The sequence below is a fragment of the Saccostrea cucullata genome, unplaced genomic scaffold, assembly GCF_032062105.1.
Source record: "Saccostrea cucullata isolate Sc308-1 unplaced genomic scaffold, CSIRO_AGI_Scuc_v1 ctg651, whole genome shotgun sequence".
NCBI classification, from domain to species: Eukaryota; Metazoa; Mollusca; class Bivalvia; order Ostreida; family Ostreidae; genus Saccostrea; species Saccostrea cuccullata.
This window is the reverse complement of record NW_026928561.1, coordinates 191,159-216,605: the sequence shown is the minus strand read 5'-3', so window position 1 is coordinate 216,605 and position 25,447 is coordinate 191,159. Positions and strand designations below refer to the sequence as shown.

General features: G+C 32.0%; 1 protein-coding gene across 1 annotated transcript; it reads left to right on the top strand.

Annotated features, from left to right (window-relative positions):
* Positions 1 to 9,963: 9,963 nt before the first annotated feature.
* Positions 9,964 to 23,787, top strand: LOC134277968 (uncharacterized). Its single transcript, XM_062760271.1, has 9 exons — positions 9,964 to 10,185; positions 16,152 to 16,196; positions 17,768 to 17,870; positions 19,549 to 19,788; positions 20,131 to 20,328; positions 20,631 to 20,779; positions 21,691 to 21,754; positions 21,896 to 22,036; positions 22,325 to 23,787. Exons 1-9 carry the CDS (start codon positions 10,102 to 10,104, stop codon positions 22,486 to 22,488), a joined length of 1,188 nt encoding a protein of 395 aa, XP_062616255.1. The 5' UTR covers positions 9,964 to 10,101; the 3' UTR covers positions 22,489 to 23,787.
* The last annotated feature ends 1,660 nt before the right edge of the window (positions 23,788 to 25,447 follow it).

Here is a 25,447-nt window from a genome sequence, read left to right as displayed (position 1 = left end):
AAAGTTAAAGTCATCACCTTTATCATAGAGCTTGGTTGTTAGATTACCATTAATGTCTTTTTCAAGTAAAATATCCAAGTATGAAACAGATGTGTCAGACTCTGTGGTATCTTTTATCTCAAACTCACCAGGATATATCGTATCGACATAGGAATGGAAATTACCATTGTTAATCAGGTCTGGACGGTTTCCAAATAAGGAAGTCAAGAACGATAACCGTGAATTGTTATTAATACACAGAATAAACAAGGCACTAATCCTTCTGTTAACACATTTAGACAAACCCATGAGAAAATAAATAAAACACATGCTTTTTAAGTTTTTTGCTCAAAAGATTTTTTTAGAACAAACTTTTTGTAAACTTTATGCGCATTTGAGAATGACATAATATTTATGACAATTATACCGTAAACAAACACGACTTGAAAGCTTAGAATACGTTTTAAGTCGGATAAAAAGGTAGCAATCCCAAAAGTTTAACTTACGTTAAAAATTTGAAACAAATACAGTAAATTTTCAGTTTTTAGAGCCTGAGATAAAAATCTTATCGAAAAGTTATCAGTCTTTATTATTTTTTGAGTGTTTATTACAAAATAGTCCATGCAGTTTCTGATATGCGAGGTAAGATATTGGGATAAAACGCATTCATGTATAAATACAGTATTCTTTTTTCACCACATTTACGTCTTTCCTTATGCCCATTTAAAGTCTGCATAGCTAAAGTATTCGGCGCTCATGAAAGCCGTGGTAATTAAAAACTATATGTGTATAGTCCATGAAAAGTACTTGTGTGAGTTGATTTATACACATTGGAATTCAAACATTATCGTTGAAAATCACATTTATCAACAACCTGTGCCAACCAAAAAATTTTGAAAATACTATTACTATTGGAAATTTTCATTGAAAGGCTGGTTGATTTTTTAGTACACGAAGTTAAGATCAAGGAAAATGTATTATAAAAAGCAGGAAAATTGGTACCGAAAGAAGTTGGCATTGAAAAATGTTTGTTTTGAAGAGTGTGAACCAACAAATAGGTCAGCATGACCTATTTTGGAGTTTCACCTTTTGTCTCAGTATATAGAGCTCTAGAAGAATGAGAAGTTTAGAATCTTCATATTTTAATCGTAGATGAATCTTTTACAAATAGTGTTTTCGATTTTGGGCAATCCCCCCCCCCTTTTTTTTGTTTGCTTGTCAACTTTTTCAGGTAAGTCAATTTTTTTTCTCTGGCTGCCCCCCCACTTTCAAAAACGATGCTACGTTGCTGTAAGCAAAATTATATTAACGAGCATATAATATATTCTGGTAAATATTATAATTGAACTTGATAAGAACTCACTGGTGCGATCTATACCCCCGTAAACGATTACATTCTATCTTGCATTAATATTTTTTCTTTACTGAGATAAAAATATCAAGGTTGTTCACGGTAAATATGTGGGGAATACCTTTTCTTCAAAAGTTTTCATTTACTTCTGGATTTTTTGTTAAAAAATCTTTTTGAGGAAAAAACAAAAGCACGTATTATCTTTTTGCTCTTTTAAAATATGTTTTGGGGTGTGTAAAAATGATGTTGTCTGATTGGACAGAAAAATAATTACGTGTACTTGATGTACATTTATAGCAACTTTCAGTTATCGTTCTTGACTTCCATATTTGGAAATCGTCCAGACCTGTTAATTGACAATACGTCGTCGATATATCTAAATGTCGAGTTGACGGCCACGGCAAGTGTTTTCTTCTTTTCACGCATAAGATTTTGCACAAATTCTGCTTCATATGAAAACAAAAATAGGTCTGTTAATAACAGATCACAATTGGTACCCATGGGGATTCCAATAGATTGTTGGAAGACCTGGTTTCCAAAAACCACATAGATATTGTCAATCAGAAACTCAAGCATCTCTTTGATGTCAACTTTAGAGTACTTGTTTGTGCAATCAGAATGTGTTGTAACAAAATAATGCAAATGACCAATGACAAGGTAAGTGAATTTACGACTTCCATTTTTATTGTAAAAGTAGCTTTCAATGATATCAATAAGCCTGGATTTAATTTTTTCGTGGGGAATGGTTGTGTATAAAGTTGAAAAGTCGTAAGATTTTAAACTGTTGATTTCATGTCCAAAAGTTCTTTGGAATTTTTGAGTATCCACATCTGATTCACACCACTTCTTAAATATATTGTTGCACAGTACTCTTGAAGTTTTTCGATCACTACTGTCAATATCTTAGTAAGGAGTAAAGAAATAAGCTTGGTTAAACATTTACTGGAACCTACAATGTATCTTTGTTTGTCAGGATTCTTATGAAGTTTCGGAAGCCAATATATATAAAATAGTTCAGATTCATTTTGGTTCTTCGGGATATAAAAAATATTCAAAACTGACATAATAATTGAAGATTTTCAGTAGTTTCATTCTAAGGCTATAGAGTATATAAACCAAAATGTCGGTCACAGGTACTTCTTTTGACTATGGCTTTATTAATATTTTAGATAGCATAAGAGGTTTAGAATCATATTAAACTTTGTAAAGTGATGCAATTTGGGACCTCGGAACCAACAAGTGGGAAAGCTTGACCCACTTTGGGAAATTTAGGATTTTACTGAAATATTTTGGATAGTACATGTGTAAGAGGCTCAGAATCATTGATTTTTTGTCAGTTGATGCATCTTTGAGTTCTTGGAGCATATTAACTGAAAAGTACTTCCTGCTATTGGAATTTCATAAGAGACTTGGAATCATCAAACTTAATAAGTTGAATCACATTTATCAACAACCTGTGCCAACCAAAAAATAATGATTAAATAACTATATACTTTTGGAATTTCATATGTTAATATCTTAGATTTTTTAAATATAATGATATGAGATTAGAATCATCAATTTGCGAGTTAATACATCTTGGGTTCTTGAAGAGTGTGAACCAACAAATAGGTCAGCAGGACCTATTTTGGAGTTTCACCTTTTGTCTCAGTATATAGAGCTCTAGAAGAATGAGAAGTTTAAAAGCTTCATATTTTAATCGTAGATGAATCTTTGATCAACAAAGTGTATCAACTAAAAGCTGTTCATTATCTCAAATTTCATTTTTATAACATTAGCAGTCTGCAATATGTGCAACCCCTACTATTTCACTTCGTTCCTACGAACGAAGTGAAATAGTAGGGGCTGGCTGTATCAGACTGATAACATTAGAGACCTCTGCTCAAATTTTGTCACAAAAAGCGTTTTCAGTCAAGTGAGTGTATCAGCTAAAAAGTATGTCAAAGAGTCCTTTTAGATTTTGGAAAGATTAAGAGGATAAGAAAAGAAGTGACAGTATATTGTACCCTTTTTTCAGAAGAGTGGTCTTAGTCATTGGCCTCTTGTTCTTGCATAACCTATGGATATAGAAAAGAGGCATAACTCTTTAATCCCCCTCCCCAGTGCTTTGCAGGGATATTAAATCGAAAGTAATTTTTTTTTGCATGAGGTTGGTCTAGATATTTCGACTTCACAGACAAATGTATGTATCGATCGAGCACAAAGTGTGGATTTTTTGTATGATTTCATTTTTTTGTGAAGATATATATACATCTCGATTGCCCTAATGCAATGATTATAATTTGCCTCATTATTTTCTGCGAAGGTACGGGAAAAATCTGTAATTAAAAAGTTTCGGTCGATGCCTAAGAACTTGTTGAAAATTATTTTATAGTATACGGAATATTGATATATATACTTGTAAGTATCATGTGTCACTCAGACTGGAACGAACCAGCCCCCCTCCCCATAATTTGGTCAAGTTTTGAAAATTGAAAGCCAAATCTCAGCAAAAGTGATCGAAATTAACCTCGTTTACCCAAGTTATAAATAGTGAACCGAATAGTGACAGTAAAATAAAACTAGAATTGAGCAATGAGCTCACAAATGACATAATGTCCATGTGTTGCTTATATTGTTATAGGGAAAAGAACCAATTAATTTCCCATAGAACTCTATACAAACCTTATGCCCTCCCAGTAATTTACTATATCCCGTTCAAACAAATCTCTGATATCATTTGAAAGTTCGTATAAGCACTTATTAAAAACAAAAAAAATATACCGTGCCGCGGCGTTTATAGGTCAAATTTGCAGTTATTTAGAACTTACTGCACTAAGCAGTAAATGACACCCTGCCAAAAATATCAATTCCTACATATACCCTGGTATTTCTATATTTTCTGTAATATTCTTGCCATCATTTATTTCAAACATTAATATTTTTACTTTAAAATGAAAATATTTACATACCTGAATTCAGCCAATCAGCTAAAGCCTACCCATTTATTACTCTGCTTCATCTTGTTCAACCAGGAAATGATGTCAAAATCTGGGTCTTTGGTACTCTTTTTCCTATACGGTAATGTGTAAAGAGGAATAACTCGTCCTATCAAATTCTATTATATGACGTCATAGGTAAACAAAAAATGGCAATGTCCATGTTTTGCTATGGGAAAATACGTGTCGAATAAAAAAAGTAAAATAGGAGGTCACAATGGCAACATGTAATAAAGATTCTGTGAAAATTTCATTAAATTTCACTCAGTAGTATAATAGGAGTTGCGGATAAGAGAAAAAGCGTAACAGACGGACGGAAATCTCGATCACTATATACCCTCCCGCTTTTCAAGCGGGGGGTATAATAAAAGTTTATTGAACAAGGATGTACATTATTAGTGTACCACATACAGTGACGGAGAAGGGGCTTTACGTTCACGAACTATAATTATCTTAATAGAACAAATTGGATTTTGTTGTTAGTAGATTGAATTATAATTTTGTAAAATCATTTTGTACGTGTAAGTTAAATAGAATTGATCAGAATAGACCAATCAAGCCCATCGATACTAAGTACGGAAATGCACAGTAACTATTGAGATTCTTGACCAAGAGTAATAAATCTGGGAACTATGAAGTAGTATGTAAAACAAATCAGGGCAAGAACTCCTGGGTTCGTTGATCGACGAACAGACCTCATAAAAGCGTATAGGTGGCATGGCAATGGTACATTGACAGCCAGTGAAATCAGGGACCTATGTACTAACTTAGTATATAGGGCACTGGTGAAATGTACTTTTGTATCCCTTATGAGCACAAAATACCCAAGCTGTTTTGACGGAAAACGGCGTTCTTATCACTTCTTTGGACTAATCTCTAGAACTCTTATTTTTCAGACTTCTAGTTCTATACTCTTTTTGAAATATTTGGAACAAATCTTTAACAATTCAATAAAAAGTATGCATTGGTCTATACTGATTACAATTCTGTTGTCGATTAAAGATCTATACCATCACGGTGGATTTGGATTAATAAGCTTTTGAAACAAAATGTTTTTTATTGGCCTACAGTATTAAACATTTTAATATTTACATTTCCAATGTCTTTGTCTGATATAGAATTGCAAACTCGGTATAATGGCTTTATAACCTCATAAAGCAATTTGCTCAGCACGTGACAGAACTGGACGCTTTCCCCCAGTATGTTGCTTAGTAACTCATTCACCTGAAGGGCATGCTTAAATTTCTTATTATTGGACAAAAAATTTATTGAATCAAGAATTAAGTTTAAATGTAAATACATGTATAAGGAAAATTTGTCTTTTTTGTTTGTTTGTTTATTTGTATTTTTTTTTTTTAGTGATCAATCATTTTGCTCGCGTGATAATTTTACGCATAACGCCTTCGGCGTTTATGCAAATTATCACGCGATCAAACTGATTGATCACATCATAAAAAAAAAAAAAAAAAAAAAGACAGTTATTCCTTAAATAATGATATATGGAATACGGGTATTTGTAACCACTTTAAAATAAAATAAATGTATATATACATGTAAGTATAAAGGTGATAAATCTGTATCAGAACACATGATCATGTTATTCAAGTAGATTTCGAAAACATAATGAATTTTCATTTCACTAGAAAAATGTTACTCGTGACTGACCCTTGAGCAATTATGATCTAAAATGTTTTATAAGTATACTGAAGATGTTTTTATAAATACATGTACACAATCATCCTCTAAAGTCCCGGTCGGGAGTCCACATGGTATAGCTCTTTCATTGGGCATGGTTTGCAATTCCTCCACGATAACCATGCATCAGTCACATTTTCCAGTCAACTCTCAGAGAACTGAATGATATACATGTAATAGAAGTCTGGCAGCTATTTAAACATTATGACATACATTTTTCATATTAATGAATATAATTATTTATATGTAAGACCTTGTTCACACATACAGAAGGGATAATTTGAATTTGGACTTTTTTTTTTGTTTATTTTTTTATATATCGATATTTATTCAAAGTCCACTTTAACGGAACAATATAAATCAGGAGTCGTCCAAAACCCTTGTAACTTTTTCTTTAAATCAATGTCACTGGAGAGTGGCTTTCCTTCATCAAATACCCATCGTATTGCTCCTTGATATTATCAGGAAATTAACAGAAAAATTTTGATTTAACAATATTTTGTGTATAAAATTATAATAATAATAATAATAATAATAATAATCTTTACTGGATATTACATCCATATGGGTCAAGCAAAAAAAAGAAACAAAATCAATGAGAACAATGAATTATATATACAATATCCATATAGAAATTTATTCCCATAAATCTCTCTTTCTCTTTTATTCTTTTTTCTAATGATTGTTTTATAAAAGTGCAAACAGCCGGTATAACAACCAAACAATTAGTTGAGTATAGGCAGTTTACGCGCCTGTGTAAATTGTATTAAACAACTATATTTTATATGAAAAATCACTTTAAATGAGACTAGCTGTTGATATTCTTGTTTCAGAAACTTCTTTGTCAATAAAAAAAAAATATACACATACCTAAAATATGTGTATATTTTTTTTTATTAAGAGATATACAATATACATATGCAAGTGATAAAGTATTATACTGAGCACTGCATTTTATACACAATTAATTTTTAACATTAACATATGGAGTAAACTTTTTTACTTGGCAAGCTATATTTGGATATTATATAATAATAATTTAATATGGATATTCAAATATTCAAGCTCAAAGTTTTTCGAACATTTAAATCACCGGTATACTGTGCAAACACAGAAATTGAAATAAACATCAGTGTGGGATTACAATACCATGGATATATATCTAAATGTCAAATTGAAGGCAACAGCAAGTGTTTTCTCCTTTTCATGTTTAAGATTTTGAACAAAGTCTGCTTTATTGAATACAAAAATAGGTCTGCTACTTATGGAGCAAAATTGGTACCCATGGGAATTCTGACAATATTGTTGGAAGACATTCTATCCAAAAACCCCATAGATATTGTCAATCAGAATTTCGAGCATCTTTTAAATATCAGTTTCAGAGAACTTGTGTGTTCAATCAGAATGTTTTTAACAAAATATAATACTAAACATTACAGTAAAGGGTCAAGTAATAGACAACATATAAAGAAAAAAGAAAAGAATCTGATGAACATTATACGACAGTTATATATAAAACACATGGAGGATCACAAAACACATTTTGCACATTTTGTCAATAAATTTTGAAAATGATTTTTGTATTTCATTATTACTTTTTGTCGATCATTAAATATATATATGTTTTTCAATTTTACAATATTGTTTGATATATTTTAAATATTTTAAACCAAAAACCACATAGATTTTGTCAAGAATTTCCATCTTTTTAATATCAGGCAGAGTACCTTTGTGAACAATCAGAATGTTTTTAACAAAGTAATATTGCAAATGACCAATAACAGGGTAAGTAAACTTACGAGTTCCATTTTTATTGGATAAAAGCTGCCAATGATATGTAAAAGACAGCCTGGACTTTAATTCATCGTGGGGTATTGTTGTATATAAAATTAAAAAAGTTTTTATGTTGATGATATAGGTAAAAATTTGTGATTTAAAATTTTCCAAAAGTTCTTTGAATCATTAATTATCCACCCGCTGTGTTTCTTTGCATGGATTTTTATGAAGTTTCGGAATCCAATATAGATATGGTAATGCAAATTCATTTTAGTAGTTGCCAACTTGGGAATATTAAAAAAATTCAAAACTTGCTATATGATTTTAAAAAATTCCCTTCTTAGAAAGGGAGTTCAGTTGTTATGTGTATAAGTTCAAGTTGGATTGTCACTTGTAGAATTAAGTCGCAGTTCCTCTTAATACGATTTAAATACTTGACCCAATTTTTACCTGCTTTGTCAGCAGGGACCAGTGCATACTGATCATGTAATCTATTCAATTCTTTTGTCACTTCTAGATTACTGAACACAGAAGGATATATTGGTTTTCATTTTGCCCTTCAATCACTTGATGCGAAATTTTAACATGCATTTGATACATTTTATCCATTCTAACGTGTACAGGTCTTCTTTTTCATGTTTGGCCCTCGCTTGGCATATCTTACATTTTTGTAGTTGTTCATCAACTTTATCATTCAGTCATATTCTGTTCAGCATACGTTTTTTTCTGTTATTTCTAGGCACAATTTTCTGGGGATATCCCGATTACTTTAAGGAGCACACGGCGAGCTGATTCCACCTCTAAAATGTATATTTTGGAGGTCCATGTTTGCTCTGCATCTGATTTGTAATGTTTGCATGGACTTTTGAGCTTGGCAAGGCCGCAACTAGGCTCAAATTTTTACGTGTATGTTTGGAGGTCCATGTTTGAGGATTCTGGGGAGGGAGGTTCTGATTTGTATTGTTTTTACGTTTTGAATATTGTTGGCGCAGTGGTTATCGTAATGCTCATATTTCATAAAGAAGGTTCCTTACAACACAGACCACTGTGCTGTGAGGACAGGTTCTTCCCCCCGATGTCACATATGGAAAAAAGACCCTTGTTCCTTTTCAGTGATCCTTTTTCCTAGTACATAAATTATCTTTCAATGTTTCATATGATTGTGAAATTCTTAAAGGGGTCTACATAAGCAATTAGAAAAATTACCTAAAACAAACGTGTTATAAATCTAATCTACATATAAAATTTATATATAGAGAGTGGGGTTGATTTCTTTTTTTTTTTTTTTTTTTAACAAAATGTTAGTTTAAGCATATTTTCTAAAATGAGAGGATAGATTATATCACAAATGTGTAATCCATATATGATTTATGTGAAAAAAAATCTAAATGACCGGGGGAGGGGGGTTTCTGTCCTCAAGGACCTGTGGGTTCAAAGACCATTCCAATATGTTTACCCCACGCCCAGGAAATATGAATTTCAAGTTGGGGCAGTTTTGTTTGTTTTTTCTTTTACTTGTTGAATTTAAGATTTCCATTGGAATATGACCGTATCTGTCATGGTCATCTTTTTACTCTAGCCGTCTAGGCATTTTTAGGCAAGTCAGACTTAAGTTTGCAGAATTTGCCCCCCCCCCCCCTTCACACCAGTTCTACATGACCTGCATTCATCGGTAATTATTTAGATGGTTTGTATGATATATATTTACAGTAACTGTAAACTCCACATTTAAATGCATGTTACTAATTAATTTAGCTATAAATTTTTCATCAAGTAGTGTGAGCAGATTGTTCAAAAACTGAATGAGGGTTGACCGCAAAAAAGCATGCATTTTACATGCAATATTACATTAATTCCAAATCTCTTCAAAAGACGGGTTAAAGTTTAAAGTGTAAGATATATGTAAAAGTTTTTTATTGGTTCCATCTACGTTCTCACCGCACAGTGGGCACTAAGTCTAATAATAGAAAACCCATTCATTGAAAGTTCAGAGAGTGTGCCTTCTTTACGGAAGTGACGTATTGAAAAAATAGTGCTGCATTTTAATAAAAATAATTTTAAAAATGAATTGTTTTAAGAGTTTCTTCAGTAAGAAATATTTATATTCATATATAACTATAATAATATATACTTATGTGTGTATGATAATAAAATAAAATGGAACAAAAAACCGCGGAGGAATCGCAAGATAGTCCGGAAGCCATAATAAGTCATAGTGGAAATAAACACTCAAGTATTTTCCCTTTCTTTAAGTGTTTCGGGTTTATATGAAGAGACTAAGAACTGATTGATAAATCAGGAAAAGTTAATTGACGTTCTGTCATGCATACGAATTTCAAATTTGTATTGGTAATAGGAATTTTGTTGGCTTCCCGAACAGAGGGAATTCGACTTGACACAATTCAGGTTGGTGGATTGAAATTCTCTTCTTTTTTGTGTATAATAGATATATTTCTTCGAAACTTAACATGTATGTAATGCCAGAAAAGATTATGTAATAGGTTTGTTAGTCTTATTCGTGTTAATTAGCTCAGTCCAACTTATAGACAGTTGTTACTGTTCGCATGGTTAGACAATAGTTAGCATGGTTAGTAAGTTACTTGATCATGTTGAAGATGGTATTTATTACTTAATTCCCACTTGTAGCTGGGATTAAAATTGGTTTTAAACGAACAAAGTATAAACTTCATGTTATTTTCAGGTAAGTTTGAGTATAATTCATTTGTATGTCAAGTGACAACCCAGATGGTGAGACCATTCCATTCATATTTTCATGAATTTAAGAAGTTTGAAGACATTTGTAGAAAATTCAAATATTTTATAAGGCCATGACTACTTGAATTCATTGTCATTTGACAGTTTCAATCTGATATTCCTTTACGGTACCCCCACTATTTTTTCATATTGTGGAATGTGCATAGAGTTCTTAATACCCTCTACGTGGAAAGAGGGGGTGTTAGCATCAGAATCAGATGAGTCTCAGATTATTTTCAATTCAGATCTGTGACACATTAACTTTCCTTCCTACAAGATATAGGGATACACTTAATAATTTATTGGAGCAGGGATTTATCAAGACCGTTTTAACTGCTGGTAAACAGTATCTCTTCCTTTTGGAAAAAAATGACAAAATTCCCCTTTCACATGTTTCAGTTATGAAAAATTTCCTGATGGAATGTAATGTAACATTTCAAGTATATACGACATATTTTTTTATAAGTTCAGACTAAATAAAAAAAAAATCTATTGGAATAATTACTTTATATGAAGAAAGGACTTTCCTTTAAATTACACTATTTAAATCAGTCACATTTCAAAGATATTAGAAATTTAACCGATTTTATTTACTGACACCACATTTTAATAACAGACACAGTTTAAGGTCAATTTATCGGTGGAAACATGAGGTTATTCATCTTCGAAATCGGTTAAATTTTAATATGAACATAAATAACTTAAACATGTATCAGTATCGTGTATATAAACACTCAATTTTCTATTTTTATTTTTTTAGATAGCTTAGATATGCCATATATAGCTTTAAAATATATATTAAGTTTGTAGTGGTTCAAATGAGAATCATATAACCCTCAAGATGAACTTGCATGATGCAGATTTTTACTTTTATCCAAAAATTTCCGGAGGGGTTTGCCTCTGAACTCCCTTAGTATAGTCATATTTCCATTGGCTTGCTAACACTAATGTTTAGCAACCAATCTCATTTTTAGCTCACCTGCACGTTTTCAGTTTGCTGTCGACCAGCAGTCATTTGCTACTATTCAAAATGACATGAAAAATTAAATTTACCTGCCGAAATGGTCTATAAGTTCAATTCTGAACAGACCTAGTGGCTTATTAATTGTGTATGTAAAGGCTGGTCATACTTTTTTTCCATTCAGATCTGATTACTTTTTCATACTACTTTCTGCAACTGCTGATTTCATCATCCATTAACAGTTGGGTATTAGATCTTGATCACCAGATTGCTTCATGCTATTTCTTTTTGCTGATATGCTTTCTTACTAATATCGACATGGAGTAGTACATGCAAGCTGCCAATATACTTATTCATATTGGGCAGTAAACTATTCAATATAGATATTGAAAGTTTGGAACTCTTTTCAATGATGTCAATGAAACTGAAGAACGAAGTGCATCATCCGTTAATATGAATTTTTTTGAAAAGGGAAAATCACACCAATTTCAGAGAACCGGTGCATGGCTTAGCATGAACCTTGGGTATAGCGCAAAGTCACCAAGCACATTCAAAATGTACAAAACTTTCTTTGGCCTTTGGTAGTAGAGTGAGCTGTTCACATTTTGTCCGGCTTCCATCTGTCCATCCATCTGCCTGTCTGTCTGCAAACTTTTCACTTTTTCGACTTCTTTTCAAGAAACACTGGTCCAATTTCAACTGAAGTTGTTCCAGTTGCATAAAAAAGTTAGTGTAATAAAATAGCTAGTAAATAAATCCCTGTGACAGTGTCACTGTGACCATTGGATCAAGTGCTTGCAGTTGTGTTTTAAGTCTTTTAACTGAATAAATATTGCAACTGCATGAGGCATGTAAATTATTGACTGTAGCTTCACACATGTCTCCATTTTGAATTCTGAAAAGTACTCTTTTTTTTTATCAAAGACTATGTATTAATTAAACCAAAGTGAGTTTATGGGGGGTGGGGGGGGGGGAGGTGATGCAAAGATTAAGCTGCTCATTCACAGAGCTACCTGTAAACCTATTAATAACTGGGTAGATTTAATCTTGTCTGAATAATAAAGCTTTGTTAAATTTTATCTGATACAAGATGTTTAAGAAAAACTTATCCTATTTCATAAATACACCTGTTACCAGATATATATATTTTATATTTCCCAATTTAAAGGATTTAGGACCATATATAAAACTCCAAAAAGAGCTCATTATCCTGATAGATAAATAAGATGCAGCCATACTTTGAAATTACAGTTTATACATAGATTATTTGTTAACTCAATATAGAAATGTAGCCATAATATGCCAGGAATAAGTCAAATAAATTGTAATCATTTATTTTAAAAATAGGCATGTGAAACGTAATTATTTCATGTTAAATGCCAGATATATTATATCATCTAAAGTTCAAATCTTGTGAATTAACTAGTAACTGCAAATTTAAATTGCCATAATTCAGAGAACTTTAAAATTCAAAGAAAGATTTTTTTCCCCTGTGAGCATAAAGTGTGTAAAAATACAGATTCCTAAAATATTGTGCTATTTATAGACAATTTTTTTGTACCATCCCTGAATCAGGAAAGGAATTTTATAGTGTATACATGACTCATAAATACATCATATAATTAAAATGAAAGTTCTGTCGAAATTCCAGAATAACAATTTTTTGTACCAATTTCAGCTTTTAAATTTTGCTTTGATATGTATGATAGAATCAAAATATCAAAGCAGTGAAAGTCAAGGAAGACATTGAAGGGTCATAGAAGTCATTGTATCCCATCTGACATTCAGTATTGACAGTTGAATTATAATATATCTTTTAGTAGATAAATGCATGTATCTAGAAGAATTTTTGTCTCTCAGTGATTAATTAAGTAAAATAAAAAAAAGCAAAACAAAACAACTATTTATGTAACCCTGAGTCTTCGATTGCAGGTGCATTAAAAATTTAAAATGAATAAGTAAAGAAATAAAAAAATAATGTGATAATAACTGATTAGTTCATGCTAAAAACTTCTGATTTTTGAAATTAGTTTCTGTTATAATCAGATGTTTACATGTACCAATAATTTTTTTCCCAGTAAAAATGCAACTATGAGAGTAAATAACAAGTACGGACATAGCATTTAAACATGTTAAAAGCTGAATACTCTTAGTATATATTCAGGTCACTAATCAAGAGGCTCAAATAAACATGCTGAAGATTCTGATCAAAGTTCATCTTTGTCTCTCTTAATTTTAAAATTTGTTGAGAGGGACATTGTGTGACTGCCAAAAAAAGAAAAAAAGTACAGGGTTAATTTTCCAATTCACTTTCCATTCTGAAGTGAAGAAATTTTGTCTGTTGATAATGTGTTCATATAATTGACTGTGTTGGAAAATTGTACAAAGTGGGGTTCATTTTTACCTGGAATTCCCCAAATCATAGTTACTATAGACAAGTTCATATAACATCAAAAAGATTTTGTGATGTCTAAAATTTAACCTGAAGTTGCAAGCATCCTCATAATTGTGTAGTAAATGCATATCAGATTTGTTAAATATAACCCCTGAGGTAAGGGTGGGACTGTACTATGAAATTTTACGTACTAGTATTCAGCTAGAAATGTCCCTTAGGAGTAGACTTGGCTGTAACTTTGTAATGTTAAGGATAAATTGATATACATGTAGCATAATAAAGTTGTTGAGGGTTTTAAATAAATACTTTAGGCCATATAAAATTAATCTTTAGATTCTCATCCCCGCCCCCCCCCCACAAAATGTCCCGCCCCGATGTTTTTTATTTTGATTTTGGGGTATTTTCATGTATTTTTATTCAGTAAGAATTTAGGTCAAAGTTTAAGAGTTATCTCCCGTCTGTATTAAAAGTCGCGTGTCGCTATTTATAGCAAAAACGCCATGTGAAGAATGGAGAAAAATCAGCAATAAAAGCAGTTTAAATGTGTAAGGAAAAGATAATTTGTCAGTATAGAGAAGGCAGAGAAGAAAAAATAGCATAAACACATATAGATACCATCACTGGCAGGAGCAAGTATGTATAGAGATTGTAACTAAGTAAAAATAGACGAGGAAAGTCAAGTTATATATAACGATCTCCAGCTGTGTGACTTACCGTTAGCTTTGAAATAAAAAAAAAATCTACAACATCGTAGACAGACTTAAGAGAAGGCCTAGATTTTTCGGTAGAACATTTATATAGATTTTGCAAAATAAGAAGTCACGCACACACAATTTATTGGTATCCCCACCTCATTTTGTTCAGGGTGTGCCGTATAATGTGTACTTGATAATTTGTTAATTAACAAATATTTAACTTTTAAAGAAAAATATTTCTTTAAATATTTAAAAGAATATGAAAAGAATTAAATCTATTCATATTTGCATTAAGGTAATGAAAAGAATATGTACGGGGCGTCCATTGTTTTGTTGATACTTAGGCCTATATATAAATTAACAATTATAAAAAATAAAAAATAAAATCCGCCCACCCGCCCCAATTTTTTTGCAAATTAGGATGAGAATCTAAAGATTAATTTTACCTGGCCTTAACTTTGGAAGAAAATTTTTAGTATACTGTATGTACTATTTATTTCACTATTGATCTTTGTTTTTCTTTCTTTGTATTTTCTCATTGAAAGCAGTTCCCTCATTTTAATAAGATTTAGCTTTGATAGGTATGAATTAGTTTCAACTGTGCAACAATGAAATGAGGTTGTAGGCTCGGGTCCAGGAATTTTTCTGGAGTCGGGGGGTGGGATGTCCCAAATATTGAAAAAAAAAATCCATCCGAGAAATTTATTTACAAGAAAAAAGCATATAAACTATAAAACACTCTCTTCTAAATGTCATCACAAATGTACATTAATTTAGATTATGAGAACAATATGATATTGCCAACAATAAATAACAGATGAAAAGCTCAATTAAGTTACAGAGAAAAAACAATTTGAATTACTGGTACCGATATGTCCTTTTTCATGTTTTGGTGTCTCTGATGTTGGAGCAGTATTTGAAATCAATTATTTTTCTACAATGTTGATTTGTAAACTTTGTAGTCTAGAGCTCTATTGATTCTTTGCTATGCTGAGTTATTAATGAGTTAGAATAAAGTTAATTGGTACATTAAATTTTTCCACTGTTTAACTGTTAGCATACAAATTGATGTGTTATATTTTATAATTTATACATTGTGCTACTAAAAATAAACTGCCCTGGTACCTACATATACTTGCACTAAGTGATAATTGTAATCAAGTGCTTAATGTAACCAACAATAATAAGACAATTAGGGTAAATATAAAAAAAAATGGGTCAATCCTCTCATCATGCACATGATGTAAGTTGATACCTAATGAGGAAAATCTTAACAAGCTTAATGCTCAAAATGACAAAATTCATTTTTTGGAATGAGCCTATGATGTGATTATTTCATATTAGATCATGAGACAACATTATATTTATAATGAAAAAATAAAATGAAATTTACTATAAGAGACAAGGTTTACATCCTATGGGACAATATTTTGGATAAGACAAGTTTCCATGTGAGACACAACCAGATGAGCATCAAGGCCCATGGGCCTCTTGTAAATTAGAATAGAATAAATCCAAATTTGTAAGCATGGTTGCCTGTGAAACAAAGTTTTTTTGTCTTTTTCAGAATGGTGGATCACCGTCAGGGGATGGAATTCTAGATATAGATAATGTAAGTGAATGTGTCATGGAAGCTACATGTATTATTAGTACAGAGGTTCTCACTGAAACAAGACCCCCCCCCCCTCCCTAACAAACAAACACACACACTGTCAACCATTACTTTTCTTTCTGTGAATCATTTTGAATGGCGTGTTATAGTTACCCCCCCCCCCCCCTCCTCCCCCCAGTGGATTCCTGATAGGGTAATGTGTCAATGTTGATAGGGGTTAGGGATTAATGTTCTTGGATTTTGTGGGTCACCCTTATCCCTGAATTTACATCCCCATGGCATGAACAATAATTTTTTTAACATATTTATTCATTAAATCATCTGTATATACTAGTTACCCACAAAATTACATCACTGCGGACCAACAAAATTTTGCTTGCCCACGAACTTTAACCCCACGAATTCAAATGATTCCCCAGTAGTGTATAGAGTAAAAATAAATTTCTATGGAAAAGTGTAGCATATTCTTCACATACATTAAATGATTAGTTGACCAAAGTTTCCTACACTAGGTGGTCCTACATGTCTGCCATCTGTGCCTATTTAATATTTATCATGAATATGTTTTAGATTTTTTGATCCTTTAGTGTTCCACTTGACTGATAAAAATTTCTTTAAAATATTTATGGTTCAAGAGATCAGTTTTAAAAATCAGTAGTGAATTGAAAAATAAAAACTGGCCCTAAGCCAGCAACCCATCTTTTTAGGACCTTGCAAATATTTGCAGGTGCCTTTGTATAATTATTACTTTCTCTGTTTTAGATATGTTCTTTAGTTTTCCTGTGCTGAACAATTTTTCTGCTTTTTCTAAAAAAATAAAATTTATGATTATTTTGGTAAAAGACCTTTTGATTATACATGTACTGCATATGTGCCAACAGTGCTATACATATTTTATGACAGTATGTCACATTTGAGCGAAAATCATAATGCTTCAAGTGACTTTTTATTTGAACAACAATGTATAGGAGAGCATAAACAATGTCTATGGTTTTAATTTATATTTTTTTTGGAGAGAGACAGAGCTGAGTTTCTGAAATCCATAAATCAACATGTTCAATGTTTCATTTCTATTAAGTTTAGTACTTAGTAATCAGGTTGATTATTGATTTTACAATTATCATACATTGGACAAATATAAATACAGATCAACCATTTCTCAGTAGAGGCTTCCTTGCATGTATACCAGCCACCAGACCATTTGATATTGCTTATTATTACCTCTATTAACAATTAAAGAGAGACCGTTCAATGGGTTAGTAAATACAGGATGGAAATGCCTTTCAGGCTATGATATCAACAGATCTATAAATGGATGGTTTATTATCCTTGAAAATTACTAAGGTCTTTCATAGCCTACAAATCAGAAACAATGTCCATATTTTTTTTTATACAACTGTGGTTTGTTTAAACAAGCTATTGTGTGCTGGTGTAATAACACATTATACAGTAACTCACAATTATCTTTTAGTAATGATATTGGTTTCAGGGCCATTTGTGTATGAATTAAAATGAGAAATAAAATTGGTGATTATTAGCATGATTAGTGATTATTATTACACATGTTACAGGGGAGTGGAGTTGGTCCCACCTTTACGGATGATGAAGATCTGGGGGATGATTACTCAGGAGAAGGGTGTGGGTCAGGAACTACTCCCACCAAAATGCCTCATGGTAAAGGAACATTAAGTCTTCTCATTTCATGTTCGTAGCAAAATCCCTCACGGTAGAGTCTTCTCATTTCATGTTCGTAGCAAAATCCCTCATGGTAGAGTCTTCTCATTTCATGTTCGTAGCAAAATCCCTCACGGTAGAGTCTTCTCATTTCATGTTCATAGCAAAATCCCTCATGGTAAAGTCTTCTCATTTCATGCTCCTAGCAAAATCCCTCATGGTAAAGTCTTCTCATTTCATGTTCGTAGCAAAATCCCTCATGGTAAAGTCTTCTCATTTCATGTTCGTTGCAAAATCCCTAACGATAAAGTCTTTTCATTTCATGCTCCTAGCAATATCCCTAATGGTAAAGTCTTCTCATTTCATGCTCCTAGCAAAATCCGTCATGGTAAAGTCTTTCCATTTCATGCTCTTAGCAAAATCCCTCATGGTAAAGTCCTCATTTCATGCTCCTAGCAAAACACCTCAAGGTAAAGTCTTCTCATTTCTTGCTCTTAGCGAAATCCCTCAAGGTAAAGTCTTCTCATTTCATGTTCGTTGCAAAATCCCTAACGATAAAGTCTTTTCATTTCATGCTCCTAGCAAAACACCTCACGATAAAGTCTTCTCATTTCATGCTCCTTGCAAAATCTTTCATGGTAAGGAAAAATTTAGCAAGTCTTCATTTTGAACTGTAATTGTTAGCAATTAAGACTTGTTGAAAAAAGAGAAAATAAATATCCAGATGTTTTGCTTTAAAAAAAGAAATGCCCTGCAGCATTGTAGACCAGTGTAGACATATTGAACCAAATTGAAAGTTGTTGAGATACATATACTGCATGCAGGCCACGTTGAAAAAAAAAAAAGCATTCTGGAAACTGGCATATAGGATCTAAATTATCATAAAACTTTTACAACTTTTTACATGTTTAGTCTTCAAGTGAGTGTGCGAAGTCCTATCACACACTCTGTCTATTGTCATTACTTGCTATTTATTCATGTAAATTAAACAGATATGATTTCTCCATTTTGTTTAGCTCAGCAGTTGTACCACGTTATACTTCAATTACAAAAATATTAATTGCATTGTTTCAATACAATTATTTAAATCTGCCTAACCTGCTGTTTTTCTTTTCTCTCGATCAGAATAATAATTGTATGTTCATAAAGCTTTGAAAGACATCACAGAATTCAGAATCTTTCAACTTTTTATAAGTCAAACGGAAAACATTATATCTAAAGTGGTTCATAATTAAGAACCAAAATAAGTTAGTAATTAGTATGTTTAGGTTTTCGGTGTTAAAAGAAGGATAGATTGATTTATACCGAATATACCCTGCTGGTCAGTTGCGGCTAGCATTGAACTTTTTAATTTGATATCCACACAATGTTGACATCAGTGGATAAAAGGCAAAAGACTTTGAATAGAATTATCAAGCATTAAGAGCAGTGTCTTCACTGGAATTCTTTTGAATTCAGCCCCCATACCCTTCTGAAATGAACTTTATTTACACATAGAAGACTTCGGATATTTTACACTTTGCTAACAAAGTTAACACCTTATTCTTCATTTCTGTAGATGTATTGAACATGCTGAAAGGATCATTTCTCAAAGTTTAAAGTTCAAAAATTGAGATGTTGAAACTTGTTTGCACAAAGGTTTCAAGAATGTATACAAAAAAAATGTATTGAATTTCAGATTTGTCAACACATCTTCCAACCACAACTCGTTCCTTGACTGCCTGCGAGCAGCTGCGATTATCGGCAGAAAACATAACGGCAGAAGCCTACAGGCCCAAGTGTACACTCACCGGAGAGTATGAGCCCTTACAGTGTCATAGAAGGATGTATAACAAAGAATGTTGGTGTGTGGACAAGCTTGGGAATGAAATTGCAGGGTCCAGGATGATGCAGCCAAATGTTCCAAATTGTGAAACAGGTAAACTTTGCTTAACTTTGCATAACTTCCCCACCCTACAAGTTTAAGCAATTTAAAAATTTAGTGCATATTTAGGTCGTTGATATGTAAGATTTGAGTATCAATGAATTAGTACTGTTACTACTGAAGGTGTTTATGTTTATTATATGCCATAAATTCGAAGTCTTTCTTTTATAAAAGTGGATTCATTTTTTGTTTTCAATTTTAGCACAATCCGCGTAAAAACATGAATTTTACCATTTGTGGACCTGCATATACACATATACATTCTCATCACTGCAGGAAAACTCTGTATGTACTTTGCCTCCACTTGATTACAGATACATATATTTTGTTTTGTAGGAGAAGGTCTAAAGCCCTGTGTTTACCAGTTGCTAAGAAAGAAGCAAGGTCTTTTGGGAACTTACCATCCTCGATGCACCATTGACGGAGAATTTGAGAAAATTCAGTGTCACGGTTCAGCTTGTTGGTGTGTGGACGTACATGGCGTAGAACAACGGGAGACCAGAGTGTTTCAGCCAGTAGTTCCTCGCTGTATAGGTACATACACAGTAGATTTAAACTGCCTCCATCTTTCCTTGTTCATTGATTTTTTTTGGTCAGCTGCAAATTATTGAATTCTTAGATATGCATCAAGCAATTTTACAGAGATCTACCCACATTATTTAGCTTTAGCAAAATAGAAACCAAGGGTGTCTAAGTTTTTTCTTCCAGTGAATATATGCAAGGTTACAGGCCCTGTCACTTCAACTGTTTTATGCGTTTTTTTTTTTTTCAATGCTGCATGCAGTGGAATGTCATTGAAGCATTTAAGAACTAATATGATATGCATGACATTGTAGAACCTACCGAAGCCCCCAAGCCACAAACATCTACACCATCCCCCAAAACAGAGAGGCCCACAGCAGAGCCAGTGCCTGTAACAGAAAAACCAGTAGTAACAGAAAAGCCAGTAGTGGAAGAAAAGCCAGATAAAACAGACATACATAAAGTAGGCAAAACAATTTTTTTTCAAGCATTAAGCTGTTACATTTCAGATATGTTTGAAAGCAAATGCATTGAATTGCCATGTTTAACATTCACACTTAGACCCATTTGCCGAGATCAAGATTGATTACATGTATGGAGAGGCAGTGTTTTCTCTCTTTTTACATGCTTTGGAAGCTCTTTATAAATTATAGATGGGCAACAGTTAAGCCGGTGGTGGAGTGATCAATTTTTTTCTCAGATCATTGGTTAAGGAAAAAATGCTTGGCCAACAGTAGCATACAGGCAATAAGGAAAAGTCATATGAATTCCTAGTAGAACATGGATGACTTAAAAAGTTTAAACATTTATAAATCTGCCAGTTTTCTTCCAATCAACGAGCGCTGAACTGCAGTTTGATTGTCTGTCAGTCAATATTTCTCAAAACCAAGTCTATGCCTTAATGACTGTCTAAACAAACTCTTCTGATGTTCAGATAAGGATTAATGATTGGTCTATGCACTATTCAATGACTGCTTGCATTGAAAAAATTGGTCACCAACACAGAAAAGTTATTACTTGGCCCAAGGTCAAATCAGACAGGATGAATGGCTGATTAATTGTTGCCTGTAGAATCCCATTGTTACCTCAAAAACTGTCAGCCAGTCAATTTTGGAATATGACAAAGGTTTTAGCTAATAAAATAAAAAAAAACACAAACCTTTATTTAGATTTTTTCATGAATCATGAGGTATCAAAAATAAAATTAAGTTAAGTGGAAGGAACCTTATATTGAAGTAATGATAATTTTATCATCCTATCTTGAAATGTTTAGTAGCAATAAACTATGTTTTGGTATTTTTGCCATTAAAAAGTTGAAATACTGTCAATTGAATATTAGATAGATAAAATAAATATATATGTTTTATTTTACAGTACACTCCAAATATAGGAAAGGGTGATGGAAATAAGGATACAAATATTGTCATTCCAGGCCTAAGTAAGTTCCTAAATACAGATGTATTAAATGGCAGATACCGGTATTCATAATTCTACTGTATAAACTTTTTATTTTATGAATTAAATCTACTGCTTTTCTATCACCAGAATTAACATTAAACTTGCATTGTTATTTGTTTAGATCATGGGGTGGCAAAGCCTGTTGATCCCAAAGATGAAAATAGACATGACCTTGAGGAGGAGGAAGTAGCGCCGGGTAGGGCAGAGAGCCAGGAATCCTCGCCTATTGTTTACATTATGGCGAGACCAGGATTATTAGCAGGTATGGAAGGTTTTTTTACAAGCAGAGAAACATTAACCTCTGTAATGTAAATCATAGATGGTTCATGTTCGTAGGGTCACCTGTATGAACAGCATGGATGTTTGTGTAAGGTCAAAGTGATCACTGGTAGAAGTATTAAATTATTTTTGTTAGAGATGTTTTTATAACAGAATACAATTTGTGAGTGGTATATGGTATTTCTTGATGTAGATGAAATTGGGGATGGGGATGTTCCTTTACTGTGAGAGATTTTTTTTTTTACAATAGATATTGTTTCTTTGATTGCAGCTGTCATTGGTGGGGCAGTGGTTGCACTGCTGTTGACGATTTTGCTGGTGATGTTCATTGTTTATCGTATGAGGAAGAAGGACGAAGGAAGCTACCCACTAGATGAGCAGAAATACACAAATTATTCATATATGAAGGCGCCGGATAAAGAATTCTATGCATGAGGAGGTGAAAGGATCAACACAAATATATTCTGTCTGAGCATGATATTTTTAACTGTGTCTTTAACTTTCATGCCAAAAAAAGTATTTTCAGTTTGTATTCCAGTTTTGCATGTATGGACCAAGTAACGCAGCGATAAGTGTGCTCTGTCAAAGGAGCAAAAAAATTAATTTCTCATAAACGTGTAAATTTTTTTATCATCACAAAAATGTACCTTTGTTGTAAAGCAGGTATGATACAGGCCATGTACATAATGCAAAGATTGACTGCACAAATCCAATTCCATCTTTATGTTTGCATGGTTAAATTTGATGCATATGTATGAAAAAAAAAAAGTGACAAACTATATTCTTTTTTTCAGTAAGGTTTATAATTTAGCCTACAATTTTAACTTTCAATGTCCAGTTTTCATATTGTCCATGTTTCTGCTTTGATTGTTGATTATCCAAAGATTATTACTATTACTCTTTTGTTTTGCTACTTAATATTACAAGTATAGGAAAAAGAAGTGCCTGATTTGCTGGATAAATGTCACTCATTTTTGAAACAGTAGGGTAGTACCCTATGGTTGTATTTTCGATTAACGTCTGGCAAACGTAAAGCTAAAAAAAAAAACTGCTTTATCATTTTATTGTTGTAGTATAAAGTGGTTGCCTTTATATTTTGTTCGATCAGTTAAATAAGAAATTCAGGTATAGTGCTGTTAGTGAAATGTATAAAAATATATAACAGAAATGTTGAAAAACATGAATGTTGTTGAAATTAACTGCTTTTTGCTGTTCTTAATTTTCATGTAGCATACACTAAGCTGTTTCACTGGTGAGTGTCAGTTGTGATTTTTTTATATACTGTATGCTAGGTCATATCTAAACTAGGTACTTGGTTGTTATGCCCAAAGAGGCTACTATACGTGATGGGTTGTACTATAAATTCTTAATTTTGTACATTAACATGTACTCGGGAATTCCACCTGAGAATGTTGAATTTCTAGTGTCAACATATTTTGAGACCTCTTTGCACACTTGCTTTCGTTTTCTTAGAATGCCTTTTCCAATGTGCAACCTTCAAGCATAGTGAAAATGTATTTTTTCAGAACCCCCTAGTAACCTGAAGGACCTCAATTCACTGTAAATAACGCTTATCCCACCGCAATTTTATTTATTTATTTTTCACTTTTACAGTTAGAATTGATTTTTTTAAATAGTAAGAAAATCACTAAATTGTGAATCTTACAAGAGGCCAGTAGACCAAGTAGAGTGGACAATGGTTGCTAGTGGGTTACTGGTGGAACCTTTTTTTCCCCCAAAATATTTTACTATTTTTTAAATCCACACTTTTATTTTTCAATGACATTATATTTTTCTCCAAAATTAATAAAAATATGATTGGTTACCTCTTTAACTGTGGTTTTTTGATCCGATTTGATGTGTCTATTTTTTGTGTGTAGTTATGTCTAATTATGATGTAAATAAAAAAAAATACATATTGATTTTACTAATATCTCAAGTAGTTTTAGGAACCTATTTTCTGGAAAACTTTCTTTGATTTTTTGATGTTTAATAACCAATATGGGTCACTTAGGACTAAGCTGTCTGTTGTATAGGTTAAGATAAGTAAGACACACTTAAATGGACTATACAGAACTTAATGTCTGTATTAAAAATAGTAGTGGTGGTATTCAATTCTTTTGGGGATCCCGGAACAAAGAAACAAAATTTTTTACTCCAGGGACTTCTGTGTTTCATAATGATATCATTATATTTTATATGTATGAACTGTAATCTATCATGTTTAAAAAAAGGAAATTTGCATAATCATGTATTCATTTTCATTCTTAAAGCCTTGTGGATCTGATGTGTTTTAATTTGAAATCACAGGCCATGTAGTGTATTTTTTCATGTTTTCATGTCTTAGATATTGCAAAATGTTTGACAATTTCAAAACACTGTTATGCTCTCCTGAACTAATAGACCTGCAATGTTTTATAATTTTTTTTAAAAAATAGTTATGTTTATTTTAAAACTGCATGTTTTTTTTTTTTTTTTTTTTTTTTTTTTTTAAATTTTTTTTGCAAATCAGGTAGGTTTATTTGTAGGTCATGCAATATACACTACATCATGTGGCTGTGAAGGACATTCTAAATGGGTGATAATATTTTTGAAGAAAAAAATTTGCTTATGTCAGGAAAAACAAACTTTCAGGGAAAAAAAAGGGGGGCATGAATTCACCTAGCCAGTAGACCATATCTGCTGAAAGATGATCTCTTAAAAAAAATATTTGATGAAACTACCGGTAATATCAAGTCTAAATTTTTATATTATTATTTTTAATAATGATCTTTTTTTTCATGGAATCAAAGTTTATGTTTAAGGAAGTTGTCTCACCTGATCAGTGAGGTTCTATGTGTTTTTATTTATAAGATAGCAATTTACGTCGTTTTAAAGATGCATTTACTTCATTAAATCTTCAATTTTATCATACATGTTTTTGTTCCCATTAATATTTCATTTATGATATCACAAGATCTTCAAGAGGGAGTAGAAATGCATGTACTTTATAGATAAGCCTAAGAACAATATGGGTGGGGAAAATGTTTTTGTATCAAATTAAAAAAAAAGAAATTTTTACATATATTTTTAAAAGCCTAGCTTTTAATAATTGTTGAATAGAAAACTGATTTTATTCAGGGAATTATTTTATTTTAATTGTTATTTTTTTTGACAAAAACGTGACACAAAAAATTAAAAAGATATCATTGTGCTATACATGTACTTAAAAAAAATATATCTATTTTTCTTTTCTCTTACTTTCTTTCTTGTAAACGGCAGTCGAAACTTATTTTCTTTTTGTAAATATTACAAAAATCAAACATTTAAGTTTTTGATAAGGGTTAAATTATTTTCATGCTTTCATTTTTGTAAGTTTTATACATGAGTATATTTACGTGTCACATTTTAGATT

Coding starts and splice junctions, on each gene's coding strand:
- LOC134277968 (XM_062760271.1), top strand. CDS start 10,102: ATGCATACGAATTTCAAATTTGTATTGGTAATAGGAATTTTGTTGGCT. Junction 10,186..16,151: donor TTCGACTTGACACAATTCAG/GTTGGTGGATTG, acceptor TGTCTTTTTCAG/AATGGTGGATCACCGTCAGG. Junction 20,780..21,690: donor ATAAAACAGACATACATAAA/GTAGGCAAAACA, acceptor TTTATTTTACAG/TACACTCCAAATATAGGAAA.